The following is a 24,491-nucleotide window of genomic DNA, read 5'->3' on the forward strand; positions in this document are numbered from 1 at the left end:
ATATTCCCTATTATCAATTGTTTGTCAGATTTGACAGAGGTTTAGGAGAACGCCATTAATCTACCTTTTCTCAAAAATGGACGGCAAAGTCGACGTTGCCGGTTAAAAAAGTTTATGGCCATTCAAAAAATTAAAAAGTTAAAAACATTGCAGTCTCGATTGCAGTCAACATTGCAAGGACTGCAATGTTGCATACAAATTCCATTATTTAACGAGTTCCAAACTTTTTAAAAGTTGAAATGGCCATATCAAATGAAGGCATAGGTCCATTAAACAGCCAAACAGATGATCAGTACTATAATGTTGGTACCGCGACAATTTAGTTGTCTCAAATAGGTTGGCGTATTTTCAGCAGAAAAATACACTTCTATTTTTTTTAAAGGTGGCAAAGCAAATTTTTTTAATGGTTTTTGGTGGTACCTTTTTGCTGTGAAAATTAGAACATTGCTTCTGTAAAACATTTCTATTTCTTGCACCATTTTTGAGAAAAGCACTATATATGACTCGGCTGGAAGGCTACTTGCTGGCTTCGGATTTAATTAAACGGACTCCCAAGGTCGTACGTTTAAAACGAATCCGAAGCCAGCAAGTAGCTACTTCCGAATCTCGACAATAATGTACTATTATTGCTTAATAACATCGAGAGTAGCGTTCATAAACGACATTGGTGCATTGCTCTTTCTACCTGTCCAAAAAATAATAAGTAAGTACCTGAACTTTAGCAAGAAGCGCCAAAACTTCGCTGTCTCGCTTCACCTCGTTGATGTACTGCGCCACGTCCACCATCGCCTCTTTCGCTCGCTCCAGCCCCCGAAACTCCTCGTGGTTCTTTAAAAAGTATCAATATGTTATCGGTACAGTCAACCAATTTCATTCCCAGGCCACTATAGAACCTTGTCGCTTTAACTCTTAGAGGATATAACCAAACAGAGACGCCTTGTCTTTAATTTTCGGTACAAAACAGTCTGCCGATTTTTGCGTAGGAGGGGCACGTCAAATGTATACGTAACGTAAAAATAGCCATTTCAGATAAACGTCAGTCCATACAATGTGTATGACCATTGGCCGCCTATTTTCGACAGAGGGGAACGCCTCCGTTTGGTTATATCCTCTAAGCTTTAACTACTAGATACATACAAATTTAATACGCGATAATGAAAAACGTGATGTGAAAATTCGCTACTATAAATTGAAAATTCATGGCGCTTACGCGTTATAGGGTCGCGAGATTTACCCTCCGCTTGCATAGTTTTTGCTGTCGGTCGTCAACAACTTCTCTGTGTCGGTTCTCTACTAGTTCAATGAAAGTCCACCGATAAGGCCGACGACAACGAGGAGTGTTCAAATTAATACCTTCAAATACACCTAACGACTACCAATTTTAGGTATGTATGTAAAACAGACGAAAACGGGTGTCGGCTGCAGACGTTTGTCCCAGCTTGGCATTGGCATTTCACATAGGTCAATAGGTAACCTAGATTGGTTTTAGGTATTGATGGCCGATAGTTCCATATTTTCTTTTCCATTTTCGGATTATGGACGACCACGCGGGCATACATAGGGCACACTAAAGGAGGGTTGCATCAAATACTACGGGCTAAAGTGTCATACTATTGAACTTGCTAATTATGTAAACAAACCGCCATATTAAAATTGTCTCTACAAGTACACTTTTGTTTACATAGTTAGCAAGTTCAATAGAATGACACTTTATAAATAATATTTTAAACAGTTTGATCAATAAACGCGTTCATGAACACGAAATCAAATCAATAATGTGAAAACCGCAATATGTATATATCAAACATTTATTAAATTCCTTGCGTTATAATAAGAAATAAGTGTTCCGCGAACAAAGTTTTGTGCGGAACTCTAAAAATGCATTTGACATTAGTGACATTACACAAATATTTATTGTAACATATTTAACTGTTTTATCACAGCAATTTAAACAATAAGTCTAAAGAATGTATCAATTAACATGCAATAGTAATCACTGGGTGATGTTCAGTGGACTTGGGTTGAATACGTCTCCGAATGGATTGATGTCGCTTCTATAATAGCACACCCGGAAGCTTAAGTGGTTTAACATCAAACTCTTTGCTGCACAATTTAATCGGTATTTAAGATCATTCAATTCATCATCATCCTCTTCTGCTTCAATAAACAAATGATATAAGTTGCAACACTTCTCCATAAACGATAAGATACCTTTGTTACACTCTTCGTATTTGATTCGGTCACGTAGGTTGCATATGTGAATATGTTCCAAAGTTGGACATTTTGATAACGAATTAAAGAAATTGTCGTATTCTATGTCTCTTGAAATAAACCTTAGATTCTTTAGCTTTGTCTCATGCAGGTTCGCAAATAATGACAATGTGCAATCGTTGCCGAGGCACAGGGGGTCACGTTCTAGTATGGACACATCAAGAGTGTGCAACTTTTTACATTGTAAGAAAAGATGACCGAAAAAGTCGTCTTTTAAAAAAACGTCCCTTACACTTAAAAATGTAATATTCTTAAAAAGTCCATGTTCTATTTTTTGAGTAATGGGCTGGTTCCATTCGGGCAAATGGCCTTTTCTACACACATCTGTCAGTGTAACTTTTTCTGGGACACAATCTACATACCCATCGACAGTATCACACGAGTCTATGCAGTACCAATGGCTCGGTGCTTGAGTTACGCTTGTTTTGGTTTTTGTACGCATGCAAATGTAAGTGGGAAAATAATCGGCCAACTCAAGAAGCAATGTGTTATAAAACTCATCGTCGAAAACGGTTAAGTTAGCATTCCACGCTTTAAGAACAATGTCCCCTTCTATTTCGAAATTTAAAGTTAAATGTGTACAAACATAAATTTTTAAATTATAACAGTTATTCGGCTCCAAAATTTTACTTATTTTTGGGGATACATAGACGTGTATAATGTTTTCATAATTCATTATGAATATGTATTCTATTTGAGTGTAGTTCAAATTGGATATTCCTGCCAGCCAGTCTGGGTCAGGGTTTCTTTCTGAAGTTGCATAACAATAACGTAAAATATAGCTTAGTTTTTCGAAATGAATGTAACTACTTACTGCAAAATCTGGAAATGGTTCATAATTCTCCCTACTCATATTCCAGCAATGGTCGCAGCGGTCGGCGACCGTTATTTTCAAATCCTTGGTCAAAGGTATGTCTTCCATAAATTTAAGTGAAGATTCTATTTTTTCCAACTCTAATAAAACAAAATGGACTTTCTCAAACTTTTGTTTTTTAAATAACTCTGAAATTATTGTCCACGTTTTATCTTTATGAAAACCAAGCCTTCTTAATCTCTGAAAACGGAGGTTGTCTATGTCTATTAAAAAATTAGGCTTAAAGAAATTTATCCCAATATTCTTTAGGCTATCGCAGCAAATCTCTTCCAAATCGCATAAGAAAATATTCGTGAATGTGACGTCCAATGTTTTGAGGCTAGTAAATTCTTGTTTGTAAAAACTTAGATCTCCAGCTGTAAGATCTTTTATTCCACTCAAATTTAGCTCCACAATATTTGCAACCATATTTTGAAAAAGGTTCCAAAGATCAATATTCATCGCAGTAACTAAAGTACTTCTTGATAAATCCATCTTCCTCACCAAACATGGTTCAAAAAACGGTTTCAGCTCATCTATGCTATATACGTTTACTTTTGACTTCATATCCAAAAACGAGAATATTATGGTAATAACCTCAGTTGGTAAATTAAATAAATTCATTTTGTCAGTAAGTTGGAAAACAAAGCAATAATCTACGATAATGTTTGCGACATTTTATTTTAAGGATTTTGATTGAAGCTGTCAAAATGTTACGTTATGACAAGTGACAACTATAGCAGTAACCAGCAGTAACAATAAGTAAATAGTCTGAATAAGTGAACACTTTCAACAAACGTTTTAACAGCTAGAGTTTGTGCGGAAAGAGTAGAGTCGTGGAATGTATGGGGCCCAATACATTCCACGACTCTTCTCTTTCCGCACAAACTCTACACGCGTTAGCCCATTTTGTTTTTAAAATGTTACAAGCTTTTATTTGTTGCAATATATGAAAGTAAAGTGTGTCAAAGGTCTATTTTATTTCAAACATAGACAGAGAGAATCATACTATCTTTGTCTAACACTAGTACTAGCACCCAAAAGAAAAGGATGAGTATAGTTTTTTTGTTCATATTTACTGACAAGATTTGGCTGACCCAGTATATGTATGTAAATGGGTGAATCAACCTTTAGAACACTGGTTTCGTGACCCTAGACTCCATAGCAAGTAAAATCTATGTTTCAAAAAACATGTTGATTTTTTTACTTTTTTGTTTACTCCGACATTATTAGATTTATAAGCATTTAATTAACACTTTAAAATTAACAACTTGATCAGATAAAAATTCTATTTTGTACGGTAACGCAGTAGAAAAAGTTTGCTCCCATACAAAAATGGTTTAGTTTTACTTTTTTTAAGCTTTATTTTATTGACATTTCGAACTTAAACGAAATCAAACTTAGATGCTTACGGTTTAAGGTCTAAAACTCACCGGTTGCGTTTCATGGACCAGCTTGTCCAGCAACAGATGGTATTTGAGCACTCGCTGCATTGGCACGGAGAGTATGTCGCGGAGCTGGATTCGGCCGTCGCTGTGTTCTTTTTGACATTTCTGAAACAACATGTTTAATTAGTAGTTAGAATAATCTTTTCAACACACCAGCTCGTAAAGGCTGTCTTTACTCTCCAAAAACTAATGAGAAGTGATATTTTACGCGTAGCAACAAATAGTTAATTTAAATTACACATAGCTGATGAGATTCTTCTAATAAATAATAGTACATTACGATACAAGTGCGAATTACCTATTCGCACGTGTATTGTAGTACTACGTTATACAGTACATATCATCATCTTTCTCGCGTTGTCCCGGCATTTTGCCACGGCTCATGGGAGCCTGGGGTCCGCTTGGCAACTAATCCCAATGGCATAGGCACTAGTTTTTACGAAACAGAATGCCATCGGACCTTCCAACCCAGAGGGTAAACTATATAACGCTTACTGGGATTCCTTATTGGGATGTTTTCCTTCACCGAAAAGCGACTGGTAAATATCAAGTGATATTTCGTACATAAATTCCAAAAACTCATTCGTACATACCAGCCGTGGTTCGAACCCGCGACCTCCGGATTGCAAGTCGCACGCTCTTATCGCTAGGCCACCAGTGATTCACTACCTAGTATAAAACAAAGTCGCTTCCCGCTGTCTGTCTGTCCCTATGTATGCTTAGATCTTTAAAACTTCGCAACGGACTTTGATGCGGTTTTTTTAAAATAGAGTGATTAAAGAGGAAGGTTTATGTATAATTTGTTAACCCGTGCGAAGCCGGGGCGGGTCGCTAGTCTTGTTATAAAGTAAATATCATTATGGCCCTTTAAATATTCGTCCGAGTTTACGCAGTCGCTAACGTAAACGTCAACTCGCGGTATGACTTGCGAGTTTTTACGCGCCACAGTGCGTGTAATTGGACTGCCAGAGGTCTGTGATAACCCCGTCTCAGGAGATTTTGGGCCCAAATTGAATAGCGGGCCTAACAATTCTTCCTACCAGCTCAGGACTATCTGTAAAGCTTTGGATTCCTCCGAAAACGGTGCCGTCATATTACGGCCGCTATATAGCGTTGACTGACGTCACTAGAACGTTGACTATGTAAACAAGATGGCGCGGTTTCCTAGATAGCGTTACGTTACGTTGATTGTCAACGTAACGTAAGATGACGGCCGTCATGACGGTGTCGACAGTTTCGTGAACGTTTTATTAGATAGCGGTGACGCCTTTTTGAATAAATGACACGAGATTTGAATAAATGATTCCGTACTACGATTATTTTCCTCTTCTGATGATATTTCATCCTCCAAGTAAATTATAGATGATCAAGCAAATCTTGTCAGTAGGAAAAGGCGCGAAATTCAAATTTTCTATGGGACGTTATCCCATCGCGCCTACATTTTTCAAATTTGCCGCTTTGACCTTGGTGGATGACGGTGTGTTATGACGCCGTGGTACTTTCCACATGTCGCCACCGTAAAGACGGCCGTCTTTTGCGGCCGCTATATGACGGCCGTCATATGACGGCACCGTTTTCGGAGGAATCCAAAGCTTTAGACGTAATATAATATTCCACTGGAAGATTGTCGGCGAAGATATAGCCAGCGCTTGGTATTTTATCTTTTATATCGATAACTCTGAAAATATATTTCTGTTTATAATTTTGCTCCTCAGATTCCTCGGCAATGTCACTATAGTATTATTCAAACAGCTCAGCTAGGATGGCCAAGTTGTAAGACACATTTTTCAACCACAGTCAGCTTGGCCGGGTTGTTAGACACATTTTTAAACTCTCAGTCAAGGTGGCCAAGTTGTTAGACACATTTTTTCGACCAGAGCCAGGATGGCCAAGTTGTAAGACACATTTTTCAACCACAGTCAGCTTGGCCGGGTTGTTAGACACATTTTTAAACTCACAGTCAAGGTGGCCAAGTTGTAAGACACATTTTTCAACCACAGTCAGCTTGGGCAGGTTGTTAGACACATTTTTAAACTCACAGTCAAGGTGTCCAAGTTGTTAGACACATTTTTTCAACCAGAGCCAGGACGGCCAAGTTGTAAGACACGTTTTTAAAAACCACAGCTAGGATGGCCAAGTTGTTAGACACATTTTTTAGAACCACAGTCAGGATGGCCAAGTTGTAAGACACATTTTTTTAAACTAACCTGTAACTGCTTGCTAAAGGTCGCGTCTCTTGCGTCCAGGGTCTTCAACGTGTCCTGCGCCGCGGTCAGGTTCGAACAGTAGTCCCCGTACAGCAGCAATCGCTCCCTCCATGTGAGGAACACGTCGGCGAGACGGGGAGCTCCGTTACCAGGCACGCAGGCCTCCGTGGCTAGCTTCAGTTGACGCAGCAAGCCGGAGTGGATGTCGTGGAGTTCCTAGAGGCAAAAGGTAGTTTATTAGTAGTTTATGATTGGGGAATAAAAAGGAAAATCACCAGTAAAGAGGCGTATAGTTTACGATCATGCCTTTTTATAAATTGAATCAATGCAACGTGTAAAATAAAATCACAGCTTTCTGCTGAATTGAGCAAACAAAGGCACTATACAGTTGATTGCACATCGCTTACATAGCCCAGATACAGAGGACCGAACTGACCAGAGTAACAACTAAAGTGTCCTATGACAATCCACGAAATCGCCTATCAAAACCTAAATGGAAATAGTCACATGACTTTTAATAACATCTGGATTTCCGATACATTCTTACTTTTCGTTGGGCGTTTATCGATGTACGATTGTCATCTTAGCTGGGCCCCCTGAGAAGATATACGAATGACCCCTAACTACCTATTTGCGATTTTAATTTGACAAATGATGGACCAATAACCAAACACCCTTTATTAAAACATGCTACTGCACATTGTAACCCCATGAGGTGTATTTATTAACTAAAAAGCCCTGGTAAAATTAAATAAATAAACAGCGGACTCTCACATTTTGAAGTTGTTACTGTTCCGTTGCCCTATTACTATATAGCCCAGCTGACCGATAACTAACACAGTTTGAATGAAATTGCAACACATTCTTATAGCACGGCCGGTCGAAGTTGTTACTCTGTTCCGATGCCCTACTCCTACTACCCGTTGACCGATGACCCACAAACGGCTAGTGGTCGAACACCGATAGCTTCAGCAAGTATCAAAAGGAAATTTCACATGTGAAGCCTTAGCTAAAGGGGCCACCCCACACTAGCGTCTTTTGAGCGTCGGCGTCTAATCAGCGCTATGGAAAAGACGTCGCTGCGCAGTTGCGCCAACGTTGCGTCGAGCAGCAGCCATAAAGTTGACTAGACGCCGACGGTCGGGAGACGCTAGTGTGGGGTGGCTCTAAGACTTACACCGACTGTGACGTGATAAAGCGTGAAAGTGCCAAAATAAAATCGACCAAATGTTTCCCCAAGGTATTCCCTTAATATAAGTTAATTTTGTTATTCCGATTTTGAAATGGTTTGCTTGATATTGATAAAACTATAGTTTTACCCCCGGAAAGGCAAGCTTTGATTATTCAGTTTACATTAAACGGTACTTATAAATCAGCCATACTCGTGTTCCGTGGAACCCTAGGGTTCCTAGGGCAAATTTTACTATGCCCCCACCGTATTGTAGGGTTCCATCACTTCCATCAAGTATTTCGCTTTCCAAAAGGGTTCCGTCAAAAAAAAATATTGAGAACCGCTGCTATAAATAATACACTATAATTTAACGCTGATTAATGTTTCTGTGAAAATCGAGCCGCGGCAATGGCAATTTGTTTTCATTTCTCTGAAACTGGGTCACTGTTACATTATAAAGTGCTCTTATTTGCAACCGTTACGATACGTTTGCTACGTATCACTTCTGTCACAGAATAAATAATAGTACTAAGTACAGAAGACTCACTCTCTAACAAAACGCGTCTGTTACGATCAGCACAGATATGGCCGCTAGGTGGCGACAGCGCCACGCGCGGCTTATGGCTTTCCCCAAAATTGGGACCGAACGGATGTACTTTTAGCTACCTGTAGCAAAGCGACGAAATCGCGGAGTGAGACACGCCTGCTTTTTAGTGTCCGACCGAAACATGTTTTTTTGCCGAAACCGAAACCGAAACCGAATGTTCGGCTTTGGCTCTAGTTTCGGCCGAAACCGAAACCGAAACTTTTGTAGACTTGTTAAAATCGTTGAAAAAATGTCATAAAACCGCTTTTACACACATATTATGGGGCTGTCAACACCCAATGTCCTTGAAATTGATGTTACTTAAGCAGTTTTTTATGAAAATTACTAGAGTTAGACCAAGATAATTCTGCAACGATTTTGATAAGTTGATAACACACGCAGTGCAAGTGTTATTTTAAACGTCAAAACTTTTATGAAATTATGACGTATAAATAACATTTGCACTCGTTGCACTGCGTATGCTATCAAAATCATTGCAGAATTTTCTTGGTCTAACTCTATTCATTCACCAGTCAAGTTAACATGTAGACACAGGGTCAACCAAAAACGCGAGCGCAGCCAGCGCGAAATTTTTTGTTAACAATATCGCAAGGCCGGGTACCGATCTTCACCTGGGCCGAAAAGTCCGAAGTGCCCCATTGAGGCGAACTTTCATGCGAAGTCAAAGCCGTGCTTAAGGCTTCAGGATAAGTAGTTGAGCACAGACTCCAACCAATGTCCATTGTATTCAAAAGCGAGACCGCAGGCCGAGCATGGCGCAGCGAGGCCAAAGGCTAAGCTGAAGTAGAGGACATGTGGAACACAAACCAATGGTAAATTGAGGTAAAAAGTGAAGCTAGTTTTCTTATTATTATCTTGCCCAGGGCCCAGTAACATGCGACAGTGCTATCTCATTCACTTATAGGTATTGACAGCCTCTTAAGACTGCGTCAACCGTCCAGTGGCGCCCTCATTAGTGGAATTGTGTTTTATAATAAACCAATTAATGTCTGTACCTAATATACATGAATCAGTATATGTAGGTATTAATATTGTTGTCCTACTTATTCCCCAACTTTTGGTCTTTGTCCGAAGTACCATTTCGTAAGTTTCGGCCCGGCCGAAAGGTTCGGCCGTTTTTTGGCCAAAACCGAAACTACAGCCGAAACATGATTTTTTGGCCGAAACTGGCCGAAACCGAAACCGAACCTTCGGTCGGACACTACTGCTTTTGTTTCGACCCATAGACTAGGAATCCTCTAGACGGAGTTTAGAGCAATTATTTCATGAAACCGATGCTGCCAAAAATAGTGGGGTGCGGGGGACGAGGTGAGCGAGTCCCGTGCCGTGATTGGTCCGTTCAAAGACACGAACGTCACACAAAGACACTTTGACTCGAAAATGGAGTAAAACTACCGCATATTTGTGGCTTGTGGCAGAGGGGGTAGCGCTACTATGCTCAGTCTAGAGGATGTCTTGTCTGTTTCGTTTCGACCCAAGGGCCGAAAAGAGTATAGTCGCCGTCTGATATATTGGAGCGGCCAAGGTGCTCAAAAATATCTGAACAATCACTTTAACCCCTTGACAATAGAGGCGTGTTGAGATATTTGTGAGCGCCTCGGTCGCTCCGATATATCTGATGGCTACTGTACAAAAACAGGTTCACATGAAATTTACATGAATTTAGGTACAAAGGCGAACTTATCCCTATAAGGGATCTCTTCCAGCTAACCTTAGTGTAAGGCTAAGGCCTGAGTGGACGCTCGAAGCGGAGCGTTCGGCGGTGCATGCAGCGTGGCGTCGGGCTCACAAGTGATTTGAGCAGCGTGCACTAAGGCCGCTCTTAAGTTTAAGATGCACGCCGCACGCCCAACTCGAGCGTCCACTCAGGCCTTACACTTAAGAGTTAATGAGTGGAAAAATCGAATAGAAAAACTACAATATCCCACACCTTTATTATTACAATGTCATTATTTCTTTACCTACCACAGAGCGCACAAGTACCTAACTTAGTCTTAGATCTGATCTATAGGTACTTCAGATGCCTTTGAAACTTTGTTCATTAGGTCTCATGTTACCTGTAAGTGTAAGCGTAGCAGTAGCAATGTGATAATGATACATAGAAATAGCAAAGACTCAAAGGTGCTTTGCGAAATTTTGGATAAACTCGTATTATTTTAATGTTTCATTGAATCTTTGGGGCTTTTGATACGTAATTGCGTTTTAAAATGCATTGTTTTTAATGTTTTATTATCTCAAAAGTAGCCTCCACACTGCCTCATTTCATAGAAAAAAATCCCTTAAATAAGTGTCTTTAATTTTCGGTTTTAGCATAAATAAATATCATGTTTGGACCGAAGGTTCGGTTTTGGCCCAAAAACTGCCGAACTATTCGACCGAGCCGAAACTATATTTTTGGGTAGTGTCAGACCGAAAAACGGAACCAAAAATACACTCTGTTTAATCTGTGCACACTCGATGCATCAGCACGCCTGGAGTATTATCACCTTAATCCGTGCGTCCTAAAAGCTTCAATTTTCGAATGAAAATCCACTTTTCCCACTGTAAAATTTGCAATGCACTTCATTTTACATATCACACGTTTAACTGGCCATAGCATTGGCAGCAGACCTTAAGTCTTGGCAATAAAGCTTACAATCGTCAGTTAATTTCACGGTATAGGAGCGAAACTCTTCGTTTACTTTTTCCAATTGGACGCAAGCACTATTTGTATCGGGGACAAATAGACAGTGGGAGGAACAGGGCCAAACTTGAAATTGGTTTGCGATAAGTTTTGGAACGTTGTCCGCGTATTTGAATAGCACATTGTATGGCGGTATGGCCGAAATTGGTAGGGAGACTAGCGAGAATCAATGGAAACCCAATACCCGACGAACAAATATGAATCAATTATTTGATTTGATTTTCATTGCACCAGCTTTTTCGTTGTTAATAGGAAAAAAGTGTCCCAAAACTTTCATACATTTTTCGTTCCGTCCATTCCGTTACCGTCATACATTTATACAGTCTATCTTTATTCTATATCAATGCAGTCTATTTATTTAATCATATGGCAAACAAGATTCGAGTTGCTTAAAATATTTGTAGGTAATAAAGAAAAGAGCTATATCCAGTGTCCTTGCCCATAGGGTCTGCGCACTAGGCGCAAAAATATATGACAAATAGTAACGGTATGGAATATAATCTTAGGACACTTTTTTACTCCTACTATTTTCGAAAGAAAGGGTATAGCCGGGTAAGCAAGGTCAAACTGCCCTTAGCAGAAAAAACAATTTCCTTTTACTGGATTATTAACCTATATATAAGTAGTGCTTTCACCAAATATTAAGCCTCAAAGGCTTCAGATTTAAAAAAAAATGCAAAAAAAGAAAAATCATTTTTATTTTATTACAGCCAAAGTACTGAAACAGATTCCAATTAAAAACTTCAGTTTGTATTACTTAAAACAATTTAATTCTAATGCAATATGTATCGATACAATGAAACATGACAATTCCAAAATCAGTAGTGAAAAAACTTCAGCCTAACTTTTTAAACATTCCAAATTGGCGCCAAAGCAAACCGACTTTTTTTTTAAAAGTTAAACAGTTCTCGCTGGCAATAAAATAGCATAAGAAATAACAAACTTATAATAAAATTAAATCCACTGAAATAATAATATTAACAGTATTTTATACATTCTAACATTTAAGTATATGTATATTATTTAGTCAATCAATTAAATATTTTCAATTGTAACTTTTTTTTTAAAGTCATACCATCATTGGCATAGACCAGAATATTGAGATTCTGCCGAAAAAAACATTGATTTCTATTTCCATGACATTAAGGTTGTTTTCACTTTGATAACAATAATGCTGTAATAAGTTGGTCGTTACTCGAATATAATATTAATTATATATATTTAATTGACAAAACATGCTATTTCATACATCAATAACATAAATTCCACCAATTTTTAACATATTATTTTTATGAATCTTACAGTTCGCCCATCCTGATGAAAATATCACGCCCTCGTGATATAACTTAATTGTCTAGTAGAAATAACTAATATTTCTAAACAAGTACTTCAGAGAAAATCAACATAGACCAATTAGTATTATTAACAGTAACTTTACTGTGCTGTTAGCTTATTGTACACTGCACTTTACAGTAAAATAATGAACTAAACTATACACGTACGTGTCTCTGACCGCCGTGCCTGAAAATAGATATGCTTATACACGTACACGTCTCTGACGGCCGTGCCTGATAATAGATATACACGTAGACGTCTCTGACGGCCGTGCCTGATAATATATATACACGTACGCGTCTCTGACCGCCGTGCCTGAAAATAGATATGCTTATACATACATACATATACACGTACACGTCTCTGACGGCCGTGCCTCATAAAATTTATACATATACACGTACACGTCTCTGACGGCCGTGCCTGATAATAGATATACACGTACGCGTCTCTGACCGCCGTGCCTGAAAATAGATATGCTTATACATACATACATATACACGTACACGTCTCTGACGGCCGTGCCTGATAATAGATATACACGTACACGTCTCTGACGGCCGTGCCTCATAAAATTTATACATATACACGTACACGTCTCTGACGGCCGTGCCTGATAATAGATATACACGGACACGTCTCTGACGGCCGTGCCTGATAATAGATAAACACGTACACGTCTCTGACGGCCGTGCCTGGTAATATATATACTTATACACGTACACGTCTCTGACGGCCGTGTCTACTATTACATACTTAGGTATACATTTTGTTTACTATTGCATTATTTTCTATGCTTAAGGAAATATGAAATATAATTAACTTAGTCTGTAAACTGCTCATTATCACTCTCATTTGAGTCCGAACCTTCTGAAATATTTTTATAACATAACCAGGGAAAAATTTTATCTACGGCAAAAACCCCTTTGTATGTGGTTGATCCTTTTTTTGTTAAAGGTGTGTCCGTCACTTCATATCGATCATTGTCAAATACATTAGTAACCCTGTATGGACCTGATAACTTAGGAAGAAGTTTTTTACTCTTTCCCGTTACGTGCGAAGCTCTCTCAACACGAACTAAATCTCCTATTTTATATTTGGGGGCATCTTTTCTTTTTTTATCAAACTGATCTTTTTGCTTATGTTGCATTCTAACAACGTGCGCGTCTACTTCACTTCTAATATTTTCCAGATTGTTAGAAACATCTAGTTGCGCATCGTTCTCTGCAATATCTGGATATATTTCTGATATTAATGGACCCTCATTAATGCCTGTTAGAGTAAGACCGAAAAGAATCTCCGAAGGAGATTTACCTGTTCCTTTGTTTACGGTGTTATTTAATCCCCATTGCACCTGAGAAAGTTTTTCGTCCCAGAGTCTTTCATCATTCCCGTGATTCTGCGCTGCAAGAGAAGCTAATATTGTCCGATTATATCTCTCCACTTGTCCATTGGCACGTGGAGAGGCTACGGCGTTTAAAATATGTTTCACTCCTTTTCTTTTCATAAAGTCTTTAAAACTAGCACTAGTAAATGAGCTCCCTCTGTCACTTATTAATCTAAACGGTGGACAGAAAAAATTGAAATATTCCTCTAACGCTGCTATTGAATATTTCGATTTTGTACTTTTTACAGGTTTCAGTACTATGTATTTGGTATAGGCATCAACAATTACTAATATGTGTGTGTTTTTCTTTTTACTGGTAACAAATGGACCAACGTGGTCTATGTGGATCGTGTGGAAGGGTTTGGATACTTTTGGTATTGGATGCATATAGCCCTGTTTTTTTCCTGATGGTAGTTTATTATGTGCACACTCGAGACAGGCGGTAACATATTTCTTAATAAACTGACGCATGCGAGCAAACCAGTAGTGCTGTTTTATTCTTTCAAATGTTTTTTCAAAGCCAAGGTGTCCAATATCATCATGATTCTTTTGCATAATTTGCCATCGGCAACCTTTTGGCACAACCCATCTTAATCCTTCATCCGTATTTCTATACACACGATCTCGCTTCACTGTGAAATTTTTACGAATATCTACTACATCATCATAGTCCTTATTTGTTAGTATATCCTTAATTCTACGTATTTCAGTATCATCATATTGAACCGTTGCCAACCAGTCATTATCAATGTTCATGACGTCATACGCTTCTATGGTTTTAACCACTCCACGGTCATTTGAAATTGGGTTGCGGCTTAGAGCGTCGGCATGCAACATTCCTTGCCCAGATCGGTATGTTATATCGCAGTCATATTCCTGAATTAGGCTCCACCACCTAGCCACTCGAGGTATCATGACACGCTTCAAAAATGTTGCCCTCAAAGAGTTACAATCAGTTACTATTGTAAAGTTTAATCCTAGGACATAGGGGCGAAATTTGACCAATGACGCAATCACTGCTAGTGTCTCCAACTCATACGATGAGAAGTGTGATTCCTCTGGAGATGTCTGGCGGCTGTAATATGCTATTGGTCGAAATAGCCCATCGTCTTGTTTCTGAAGTAATACGCTACCAATGCCTGACTTACTAGCGTCAGTATGAATCTGAGTCTCGGCTTTAGGGTTATACAAAGCTAATACTGGTCTTGATGTAAGGGCACTTTTTAACTTATTAAATGCATTTTCCTGATCATTACCCCACATCCATTTAGATTCTTTTTTTAACAACATTGTCAATGGTTTGGCAATATCTGCAAATCCTTTTATAAATCTTCGGAAAAAACTTGCCAGACCTATAAATTGCCTTACGTTGTGAACATCTTTAGGAGTAGGGAAATTTGAAACGGCTTCTGACTTTCTAGAGCCAGGCCTAATACCCTCTCCTGAAACTTCAAAGCCCAAATAATCAACCTGTTTTTGAAAAAAGAAACACTTTTGAGGTTTAAGTGTTAAGTTAGCTGATCTTAGTTTTTCGAATACCAACTTCAATCTTTTTATGCCTTCATCGAAATTAGATGATGGTACTAGTATATCGTCCATGTATGCCAACGCAGTATCAAATCGTAAATTTCCTAATATTAAATTTATTGCTCGTTGGAATACCGCCGGTGCGTTAGCCATACCGAAGGGCATTCTGTTGAACTCAAATTGTCCGTCGGGTGTGACAAATGAACTTTTAGGCTTTGCGTCCTCTGAAAGAGGAATCTGGTAATATCCGGACGCTAAATCTAAAGCACAGAAAAATTGATTTCCAGCTAATCGATCAATCTGGTCTTCAATTCTAGGCAGTGGATAATGTTGTTTAACAGTTTTTTTATTTAAAGCTCTATAATCGACACATAATCTCTTATCACCAGTTTTCTTTTTCACGACAATTATAGGACTAGCGTATGGTGATGTTGACGGTCTTATTATATCATACTGTAATAATTCATCAACCATATTTTTCACTTCTAATCGTTCCATTTGACTTAGTCTATATGGGCGATAAACTACTGGTTCTGTATCCTTAAGTACTATACCCATTTCTGTAACATGAGTTTGTCCTAGTTCCGATAAATCCTTTGCAAAGCAGTCTCGGTATTCATTAACTAACTTTAGTAAAACACTTTTCTGCTTTTCATCAAGTTCTAATCCTATATTTAATTCATCCAAAGTAATCGCGCTCTTTTCAATTTTTCTTACATCAATAATTTGTGCTTGAGTCACTTTTAGATTTACGTCTATACAAGTTCGCAGTAAAAGTTCATCCTTTATAAATTTTGTAGTTTCATTCCGTGTATTTATGATAGTAACGTAACCTAAACCATTCACTATCTTAATCGACCCTATTTGGAGCTTATAATTTAAACGATGGCCTGTTTCAATAAATATACTACCCGTAAAATTATTTCCAACATAAACTTTGATAGACGCATCTCCAAATATGGTTACTTCTGACGCGCATTTAACTATTAGCTTATCAATTTCACAGGAATTGGTAGATTGTATTAGTAGCTCCTTATATGTTTTATAAACTTCAACGTGTGGCTGTTCAGTGGTAGTTTGCCCTATTAATATTTCATAGTCTAAATAACAATCCGGCACTATAAATAATTCAACCTCTAAATCAGCTTTATCAACTTTTAAATTAACTGTATACTTTCCTATTGCTCTTATAAGTTTACTGCCAAATCCCCGTAAGAAAGGTAGACTATCAAATGCCCATTCTATTGGATTTTTAACTTTACAAGCCGCCGATTCCTGTATTAAAGTGCCTTGGCAACCGAAATCAATATAACCGTTTAATTGTAAACCATTTATTAGGATTGGTTTTCTGAATTTCTGATCAGCTTGTTCAACGGTAGTTTGATTGAGTCATAATGTTTTTACGTCTAAAACCTTAGATTTCTTTAAAATGTCTAATGTACAACTTGGATCATCGTGACCATAACGCAAACATTTCTGGCATTTTATTTTTGGTTTCTTACACTGGGGTATAGTATGACCCGTTTCGTTGCAGTTGTAACATTTCAAAAGGAATCTTTGATTTTTCCGTGTTAAATCTATACTTGTTTTAAATGAATTTCGTTTATTAAATTTATTATTTCGTTCGTGCTTGACAGTTTTAAGATAGCCTAACAATTTGTCAGTAGTATCGAAGCTAGCAGCCTCACAACCATACCTAACTGACCTGTCCTCTATACCATAAACAATACAATCTACGGCATTTCTATTTGCAATTAGACAACGATTAAGCGCATTTAATTTCTCATAAAAATATTCCTCTAAATTATCACCAAACTTAGCCGTTATGTTCATCATCTCATTTATTAAGTGTCCATAATTTTCATTACACGGAAAAGCTAATTTCAATTTCTCTTCCCAAATTTCCCATGAATGTAAAACCGTTGGTTGCCCTTCGTACCATCGTTTTGCAGTACCAGTAAGTTTTGGGAGAGCGTAATGTGCAGTTTGTTGACTATTCCAACCGTATATCTCTGCACATTCTTTAACTTTATTGAGCCAGTTAATAATGGTTTGGTGCTTTACATTTGGGTCAAACTCTGGTACAACGTTCAGATTAGTAAATTTTCCTTTAGAATGTGACATAGATGCGACAGTTGTCATAGTTTGCAGTGTTTTATTAAGGGTTTCTAATAACTGGTTGTTTGTCAAAGAAGAACATTGCTCCATCTCATTAGCCGACACGGCTGCCATTGATCCCGTTCCAGTAGCTGCAACCTCTTTACTTTCATTTAAACTTGTATCAATTTTACCTAAATGTGCGTTGTTCTCTGGAACAGGACTTGGCACCCGTGAAGTATATTCAATTTGAGGCATAGGAGATGAACGATTATTTTGCATGTTACATTCAGAACGCTTGTGATGCCCTTGATTACTATTACGTGCACATCTAGAGTAACTTCTACCACGCGAATATAAAACAGATCTTGAATAATTAAATCGACGTGACGCAGTACGTCTCGTGCTGCGTGACTTCAATATTGAGCGTTCAGTCGATCGAGAACATCGTACTCGCGATCTAGATCGTGTTACACTACGGTCAATACTCTTATATTTGTTTGTCATACGTGAAGCACGACTTCTCGACCGACTTGAATACCTTTTTCGGTTTGCATGCGAACGCCGCCGCGTTGTTGATCTGGAAGCTCTGTCGCGCTTATTCTCGCTCCCGCGCCGCTCAGACAGCGACCGCTTGCGCTGACTCCGATGTGAGTGCGACCGCTCGCGTCGACTTCGACGTGACTGCGACAGCTCGCATCGCCTTTGTTCCGTCAGCGTTCTTTCTTCACGGCGTTGCTCCAACCGCAACTGCTCGCGCCGGCTTCGCTCCGACGGTGTCCGCTTGCCACGGCGTCGCTCCGACCGCGAAGGCGTCCTCAGGCATCGATTCGGCTGTGAACGTTCGGACTGCGAACGCCCCGACCGCCCGCGATGTTGCCTCTCGGATCTCGAACGTGTCCGTCTTACGCGCCTTTGCCTGGTCCTTGACCGGGAGCGCGAAGACAGTCGATCACGCTGCTTACGCATCTTGTCAAAATATTATTCTGAAATCAACGTCCATTTCATTAATATATATGTCATTTTAAAAAAAAACGTGTATTATCATGGGTCTGTTAATTATATATCTACTTAATTTCATAATAAAGCAAAATATTACGTTTGTCAACACACGCTCTCATATATAATATTGAGAAAATGTACCTAATTATTTTATATAGCCTATCGAAAACGCTAATTATGCATTAACAAAGAGCCCAAATAACTCGTCATTCGACATTATCGTAATACAAAATATAGGTAAGAACTTGGTTCAATGCACATTTTGATGTATAAACCAAGCAATTAGGTAATAATACATATATTTATTTGATATAATGCACTGACAAAAAAAAACGGCTACAGTTGTAAATAAAAAATAACTCACCTTTTGAACAATTCACCAACAATCTTTTACCTTTACCTTACTTAGGTCATGGAACTCACGGACCTTCTGTAATAAATTTGGTGTTTATTCCTTAAAAAGATGGCTCCGGCCTTTGAAAACCGCACGTAGTGTTCCCGCTTCGGAGTTTGAAACAGATTCCAATTAAAAACTTCAGTTTGTATTACTTAAAACAATTTAATTCTAATGCAATATGTATCGATACAATGAAACATGGGGCATTTCATATGAAGCGGACAGGAAAAAAAAAGTGAGGTTCCCGAATTTGTTTATATTTGGTTTAGTTCTTCTTCTAGTAGGTATAAAACCGGACGCCAAATATTTTTTATATATGACGTTTATTTTAAAAATTATGAGCTTTTCAAAAATTACCGTAATTGAAATTCCGATTTTTTTAAACTCGAATATCGAATAATTTAAATATATAACTTAATATTAAACCAAGCGTTTTGTATAGAATTTTTAATGATCTTTTCAGCGAAGAAATCAATTTTGAAAAATAAATAAAAAATAATGGTTAAAACCGGAAGTAAACTTTTCGAAACCATTTTTCGAAAACTTTGACCAGTTTTTTTTTATTTATTTTTATCTCAAAATATAGCCCTAAGTATGTACAAAATACACTAGAAGTTGCAGAATGGGATCTCTATTAGTTAAGACAATAGGTCAATAAATGTACATACATGTCGCCCTGAGTGCGACGTACCGTACTGGTATACATACATATAGCAGCTGTTTAGCTTATAATTCTTATTGTAAAATAATAAAAATTATGAAATAAACTGGTTAGAATTGTTGACTTTCTTATTTCATTATGTTATGATTAGAATTTACCAGCAGTCTTACTGAATACATGTTCTTATAAGTAAAACAGCTGCTATATGTCTGTATGTCGCAGGGAAATTATCAAAACAGAGATTTGATCAAATCACGCAGGATGTTAAAATGGCGAATCCATATCATCATTTCCCTAGAAAAATTCAGTCATTTGACCAAATCACTGACTCTGTTTAGTGAAAAGACAAAATCGGCCAATAAACGCGAAACGCTTTTTCATTTCACTAGATTTGTTTAGGAATTTGACAAAATCCCTAACCACGACAGTAAGTTGACGAAACGAACTTAAAAAGTCAACTAGTTTTATCATTTCGCTAAACAGGTTTAGTGAAATGATAAAGTCTCAACTGGAAGATGGTATATGGTGATTTGATTAAATCTCTGAACGGTTTAGTGAAATAACGAAAGCAAGTACAGAATACAACAGTTTACTTTACAGTTAAGCGATTTGATCAAATCTCTGACTAGATTAAGTGAAAATGTTTGAAATTATGATGCCGACAGATGTACCGATTTGGTACGGATAATTTTAAATACCTATTTAAAACAATCCCCGGTACATTACTTCCATCTAATGAACCTCTGTCTACCTTAGGGACGTCCATCAACACGCTTGATTTGATTAGCAACTCTTTAAATTTGTGCAGAGAAGTCTCTTTCATTTTTTCAGCCGATATTTTCAAAAATTTTCACTTAATCTAGTCAGAGCTTTGATCAAATCGCTTAACTGTAGAGTAAACTGTTGTATTCTGTACTTGCTTTCGTCATTTCACTAAACCGCCGTTCAGAGATTTAATCAAATCACCATATACCATCTTCCAGTTGAGACTTTCTCATTTCACTAAACTTGTTTAGCGAAATGATAAAACCAGTTGACTTTTTAAGTTCGTTTCGTCAACTTACTGTCGTGGTTAGGGATTTTGTCAAATTCCTAAACAAATCTAGTGAAATGAAAAAGCGTTTCGCGTTTATTGGCCGATTTTGTCTTTTCACTAAACAGAGTCAGTTATTTGGTCAAATGACTGAATTTTTCTAGGGAAACGATGATATGGATTCGCCATTTTAACATCCTGCGTGATTTGATCATATTCCTTAGAGATTTGTTCAAATCTCTGTTTTGATCATTTCCCTGCGACATGTATACCAGTACGGTACGTCGCACTCAGGGCGACATGTATGTACATTTATTGACCTATTGTCTTAACCAATGGAGATCCCATTCTGCAACTTCTAGTGTATTTTGTACATACTTAGGGCTATATTTTGAGATAAAAATAAATTAAAAAAAACTGGTCAAAGTTTTCGAAAAATAGTTTCGAAAAGTTTACTTCCGGTTTTAACCATTATTTTTTATTTATTTTTCAAAATTGATTTCTTCGCTGAAAAGATCATTAATAATTCTATACAAAACGCTTGGTTTAATAATAAGTTATATATTTAAATTATTCGATATTCGAGTTTAAAAAAATCGGAATTTCAATTACGGTAATTTTTGAAAAGCTCATAATTTTTAAAATAAACGTCATATATAAAAAATATTTGGCGTCCGGTTTTATACCTACTAGAAGAAGAACTAAACCAAATATAAACAAATTCGGGAACCTCACTTTTTTTTTCCTGTCCGCTTCATATGAAATGCCCCACATGACAATTCCAAAATCAGTAGTGAAAAAACTTCAGCCTAACTTTTTAAACATTCCAAATTGGCGCCAAAGCAAACCGACTTTTTTTTTAAAAGTTAAACAGTTCTCGCTGGCAATAAAATAGCATAAGAAATAACAAACTTATAATAAAATTAAATCCACTGAAATAATAATATTAACAGTATTTTATACATTCTAACATTTAAGTATATGTATATTATTTAGTCAATCAATTAAATATTTTCAATTGTAACTTTTTTTTTAAAGTCATACCATCATTGGCATAGACCAGAATATTGAGATTCTGCCGAAAAAAACATTGATTTCTATTTCCATGACATTAAGGTTGTTTTCACTTTGATAACAATAATGCTGTAATAAGTTGGTCGTTACTCGAATATAATATTAATTATATATATTTAATTGACAAAACATGCTATTTCATACATCAATAACATAAATTCCACCAATTTTTAACATATTATTTTTATGAATCTTACAGTTCTAATCCGATTTCTTTGTAATTTGGGTATGTTGTATATACAATTAAGGTCGCTTTCTGAAAAAAATTATATTGAATTATCTCTTAAAATAATAGTAAAAAATTGAGATGAAAATTCTCAAAAAAATAAAAAAAATACGTGCGAGATAGCGACAGTTATCAAATTTACATATTTTATGTAGAATTTAATAATGTTTAACATATATTTTTTTCAAAAATTAAAATTGGGATTAACAGTGTGAAAAACTCGAATTTGTAACATCCCATAATACTCTCTCTTCATACAAGCAAAGCTAAGTAGTCATAAACGAATGAAGTATATTGTGAACGCAGTTTTTACGAATTTGAATTTAGAATGTGACGTATTTCTTTTGCCGCTATAACAACAAATACTAAAAACAGGATAAAATAAAGATTTAAGTGGGGCTCCCATACAACAAACGTGATTTTTGACCGAAGTTAAGCAACGTCGGGCGGGGTCAGTACTTGGATGGGTGACCGTTTTTTTGCTTGTTTTGCTCTATTTTTTGTTGATGGTGCGGAACCCTCCGTGCGCGAGTCCGACTCGCACTTGTTTTTTAAATCTCTGAATGCCGTTCGCCCTAGCCGCATACAGCCACGGAGTTTAAGGTCCGCGCTCAGCAAAATAAGTCGCGTTCTAAATTCAAATTGCGTTGGGAATATAACTTTCTAGTATAACGTACAAGTTATTTTGTATGAAGAGAAGGTATTATGGGACGTTACAAATTCGAGTTTTTAACACTGTTGATCCCGATTTTAATTTTTGAAAAAAATATATGTTAAACATTATTAAATTCTACATGAAATATGTAAATTTGATAACTGTCGCTATCTCGCATGTATTTTTTTTATTTTTCTGAAAATTTTCATCTCAATTTTTTACTATTATTTTAAGAGATAATTCAATATTATTTTTTTCAGAAAGCGACCTTAATTGTATATACAACATACCCAAATTACAAAGAAATCGCATTAGTACTTTGGCTGTAATAAAATAAAAATGATTTTTCTTTTTTTGCATTTTTTTTTTTAAATGTGAAGCATTTGAGGCTTAATATTTGGTGAAAGCACTACTTATATATAGGTTAATAATCCAGTAAAAGGAAATTGTTTTTTTCGCTAAGGGCAGTTTGGCCATGCTTACCCGGCTATACCCTTTCCTAAAACATTTCCTAAATTAAAAAAAAACTATAGTGTACACTGAAATGGCCATAATTGCCAAGTATGTCATGCCATGCATACATACCAAGCCAAACCATAGCTCTTCCTTTATTATTATTACGCTCCCTTTTGCAGGAAACGGGTAAAAATTATATCAAGAAATGAGTCCCATTAGTATTGTTAACCCGCCCAAAGGATTTACTTTATAAATTAGATTTCCCTCTAAGGGTTTTCTTCTAAGGTCGCCTCTTTATTTTTAAGTGATCCTTTGTTTTTTCCCGCGTTCTTGGAAATAATATCGAAGGGATCTTTATTGATATTTTAGATTTAAAAAAAATATTTTTAACGTTAAGGTCTGATTTGGAATCTTCGAGAATGAGCACAAAATAGTAGAGTAAATCCAATACTTATAAAGAGTAAGAAAGTGTGTTGACCTTTTAATATGTGTGAGGGCCAATAGAGAGTAACTCTCTTCATGTTTACATCAATTACTTTATTATTATTTAAACAAAAACAACCATAGCAAAACTTTTAGGTTATACTTACGTCATATGCTAATAAAATATCGATATTTTTTTTTCAAAGTAGTGATACTTTGAATAAATCTCGTATCTCGCACTGCTACCTACTCAAAGATAAAACGCAGTAACTCTGTAAGCATCCCATACAATACCTAGTTACCACATTTTTCCTTTAATGGACAGAACAAAGATACGAGTTTTTTTTTTCATTATTTGCCATTTCTATAAAACTCTCCATTTTATTACGCACCATGATTTTCTTTTTTTTCTCTATTTAGAAATTGCCTCATCTTCTATGCAGTGGGTCGGTCGGGCGGGCGTAATAGCGAATAGATTCCTTAAGGGGACGGTATATGACGTTTTCGATTTAGAGCTCACTTTGTGCAATCAATTTGTTCAAGAAATGTTTAATAACTGCATTAAATTATACGTAAATTTGTTCACGAAGAAGCCGTGTACCGGCTCTTCACGGCATAATATTTTTTATTTGCTGTAATTCTCTACAAATCGACACTAAAAGTATCCAAAAATCAAAATATGGAGTTCCGTTTGAGCAACACGCATTACAGTTTTGCCTTTAACAGTAATTGAGTTGTTGTGTGATTTTGAAAGCTAGATAACTAAACTAACAAATTATTATCTACTTATATTTTTACTCACAAATACAACACAGAAATTCAATCCCAAATGTAAACTTTCGTACAATTTCCATACATTGACGACATCACTAAAAATTCTTCTTCGTGTCAGATGGCCGCTGGCCTTGGATCGAAGCAGACGTGTACTTCGTCGTAGCTCGTTTTTGACATTATTTAGACATTTCATCATATACGCAT

At 36.9% G+C, this 24,491-nt stretch overlaps 2 protein-coding genes across 2 annotated transcripts in view; both read right to left on the reverse strand.

Annotated features, from left to right (window-relative positions):
• LOC134661250 (protein vav) overlaps window positions 1-24,491 on the reverse strand; it is a 62,445-nt gene that overhangs the window by 10,831 nt on the left and 27,123 nt on the right. The window contains exons 6-8 of the mRNA XM_063517236.1: window positions 6,780-6,995; window positions 4,558-4,677; window positions 712-828 (exon numbers count right to left, since the gene is read on the reverse strand). Of these exons, the coding sequence (XP_063373306.1) occupies window positions 712-828; window positions 4,558-4,677; window positions 6,780-6,995 (453 nt within the window). The remainder of the gene's footprint in view (window positions 1-711; window positions 829-4,557; window positions 4,678-6,779; window positions 6,996-24,491) is intronic.
• LOC134661213 (serine/arginine-rich splicing factor 4-like) lies at window positions 14,886-18,611 on the reverse strand. Its single transcript, XM_063517183.1, has one exon. It carries the CDS (start codon window positions 18,553-18,555, stop codon window positions 16,879-16,881), a length of 1,677 nt encoding a protein of 558 aa, XP_063373253.1. The 5' UTR covers window positions 18,556-18,611; the 3' UTR covers window positions 14,886-16,878.

The sequence above is a fragment of the Cydia amplana genome, chromosome Z (genome assembly GCF_948474715.1).
Source record: "Cydia amplana chromosome Z, ilCydAmpl1.1, whole genome shotgun sequence".
Taxonomy (NCBI): Eukaryota; Metazoa; Arthropoda; class Insecta; order Lepidoptera; family Tortricidae; genus Cydia; species Cydia amplana.